General features: G+C 48.9%; 1 protein-coding gene across 1 annotated transcript in view; it reads right to left on the bottom strand.

Moving 5' to 3' along the window:
• Positions 1 to 1,144, bottom strand: part of ABCC1 (ATP binding cassette subfamily C member 1) — a 126,668-nt gene extending 125,524 nt beyond the window's left edge. Inside the window, exon 1 of the mRNA XM_023529668.1 lies at positions 1,069 to 1,144. Within this exon, the coding sequence (XP_023385436.1) occupies positions 1,069 to 1,137 (69 nt within the window). The 5' untranslated portion in view covers positions 1,138 to 1,144. The remainder of the gene's footprint in view (positions 1 to 1,068) is intronic.
• Positions 1,145 to 1,980: the final 836 nt, after the last annotated feature.

The following is a 1,980-nucleotide window of genomic DNA, read 5'->3' as shown; positions in this document are numbered from 1 at the left end:
CGGGCGCCCGGCTCCCTCGCAGCTTCACGGCGTGGGCCGCGGCGGGGGAGGCTGGACCCGCACCCCTGGGCGCCCGCGGCCAATCCCACCGCCATCCGAGGCCCCGGCAGGGTGTGGGGTGTGCCGACCCTCCGGAAGCTGCCGGGGTCTTAGTGTCCCGACCCGGCGATCAGTTTTCGAATCCTACTGTAACAACAACAACGACCGCATCAACAGTAATAATAACCACCAGGAGAAAAGCCCAGGTCCTGAACCCTCTTTGAGCCCGGAGCGCACCAAATGCCAGCTGCGTCCACGTTGGATCCTCTACGACTTCCCTTTCATGAGGAAAACAGCGCAGTCAGGTTGAGTGGCTTTTCCAGGGTCACCAGGCTAACCCAGCCAGCTGATTGCAGGGCTGACACAGAAACATAGGAGGCGGATACACTTAATCTGTTAGAGAAACTGAGGCTCAGAGAGGTGAAGTGATTTGCTCGAGGTCAGGCAGGGGCCAATAGTGAAAGTGGGATTCGAACCCACAATCAACTGACTCCCGAGCACACGTGGCCTGCGGGCTCCAATCACCCTCCGAGGCAGCTATGGTCCCCACACATGTGCAAAGCGCGCCTTGTCATTTTCTTGACCCTGTTTGCGCAGCACTCAGGAAATAACTGGGTTATTGATCCCCACGGTAGAGGTAAGGAAACTGAGGCCTGCACACATAGTGATAATTAACAGGCCTTCGCAGTCATGGGGCTTCCTAAGGCTTTGTTCTTAACGATAAACATGAATTAACTCGGTAATGCTTGCAGGAACCCGGGGTGGAAGTACCGATGTGTAGTTTCCATTACACACACACACACACACACACACACACATACATACACACACACACACACACACACACACACACACACACACACACACACACACACCACACACCCCCCCCCCAGCTGCGCCAACTACAACAGAAACAATGCTTGAATTTGAGATCCCCAAAGGACCAAAGGTGAGGGAAGGAGAGAGAATTGTTTTCTCTATTTTATTGGCCCGGGTTCCCCTCAGGGTGAGTATTTAAGGGATACTTACTTTCAGGTGATAATACTGCTTGTGCTGTTGCTTTGACATTTGTATCGTCAACAAAGACTTATTGAGCATCTACTATAGGCCAGGTCTTGCTAAGAACAAGACGAGATTACTGCTCTTATGGAGCTTAAAGTGTTGAGGTTTCTTGTGGGTTTTTTAAGTGTTTTTTTTTCTTTCATGGTAGGGGAATAGGTTAATCAAATAATGACATAAAGAAAGGGTATCTGTGATAGAAGCTAGGAAGAAAAAAAGGGCAGTAAGAGGGCCTAAAAGGGCCCTGGCCTGCTGGAGGTAGAAGTCAGGGAAGGCTTCCTGGAGGAGGAAGGTTTTGAGTTGAGATACAAGTGATGAGTCTGATTTCATGAGCCCTGGGTTGTGTTCTAGGCTGAAGAAGACAGCTGAAGGAAAAGCCGTGAAGCAGGACAGAGCAGGTCCTTGGAGGAACCTGAAGACAATCTGGGTGAAAGGAATTCAGAGGCAGAAGCAGGAGGGATCAGAAGAAGCCAGAGCATGCAGGATCTTGTTGACCAAGGGAGAGGTTTCAGCTTGGCCCTAAGAACAATGAGACTACTGGTACTGGTAAGTTCTAAGCAGAGCTCGAGACGGGGCAGATTTCTTTCTATTCTTATCCAAATTCTTTATTCATTCTTGTTTTCAACATATATTTATTGAGCAAGCATATGAAAAAGTGCTCGTCATCATTAGTCATCAGGGAAATGCAAATAAACTCCAGCGAAATACCATCACTCTCCCACCAGAATGACTGAAATGAAATGTCAAGTTTGGGCCAAGATAAGGAATAACTGAAATGCTCACACTCTATTAGTAGAAGTGTAAATTGGTTCAAGTGCTTTGGAAAATGGTCCGGCGGTTTCTACTAAAGCTAAACATACAGCTACCGGGTGACACAGCAAT

Source organism: Pteropus vampyrus, unplaced genomic scaffold (genome assembly GCF_000151845.1).
Source record: "Pteropus vampyrus isolate Shadow unplaced genomic scaffold, Pvam_2.0 Scaffold40, whole genome shotgun sequence".
Lineage (NCBI taxonomy): Eukaryota > Metazoa > Chordata > Mammalia > Chiroptera > Pteropodidae > Pteropus > Pteropus vampyrus.
This window is presented reverse-complemented; position numbering and strand designations above follow the sequence as displayed.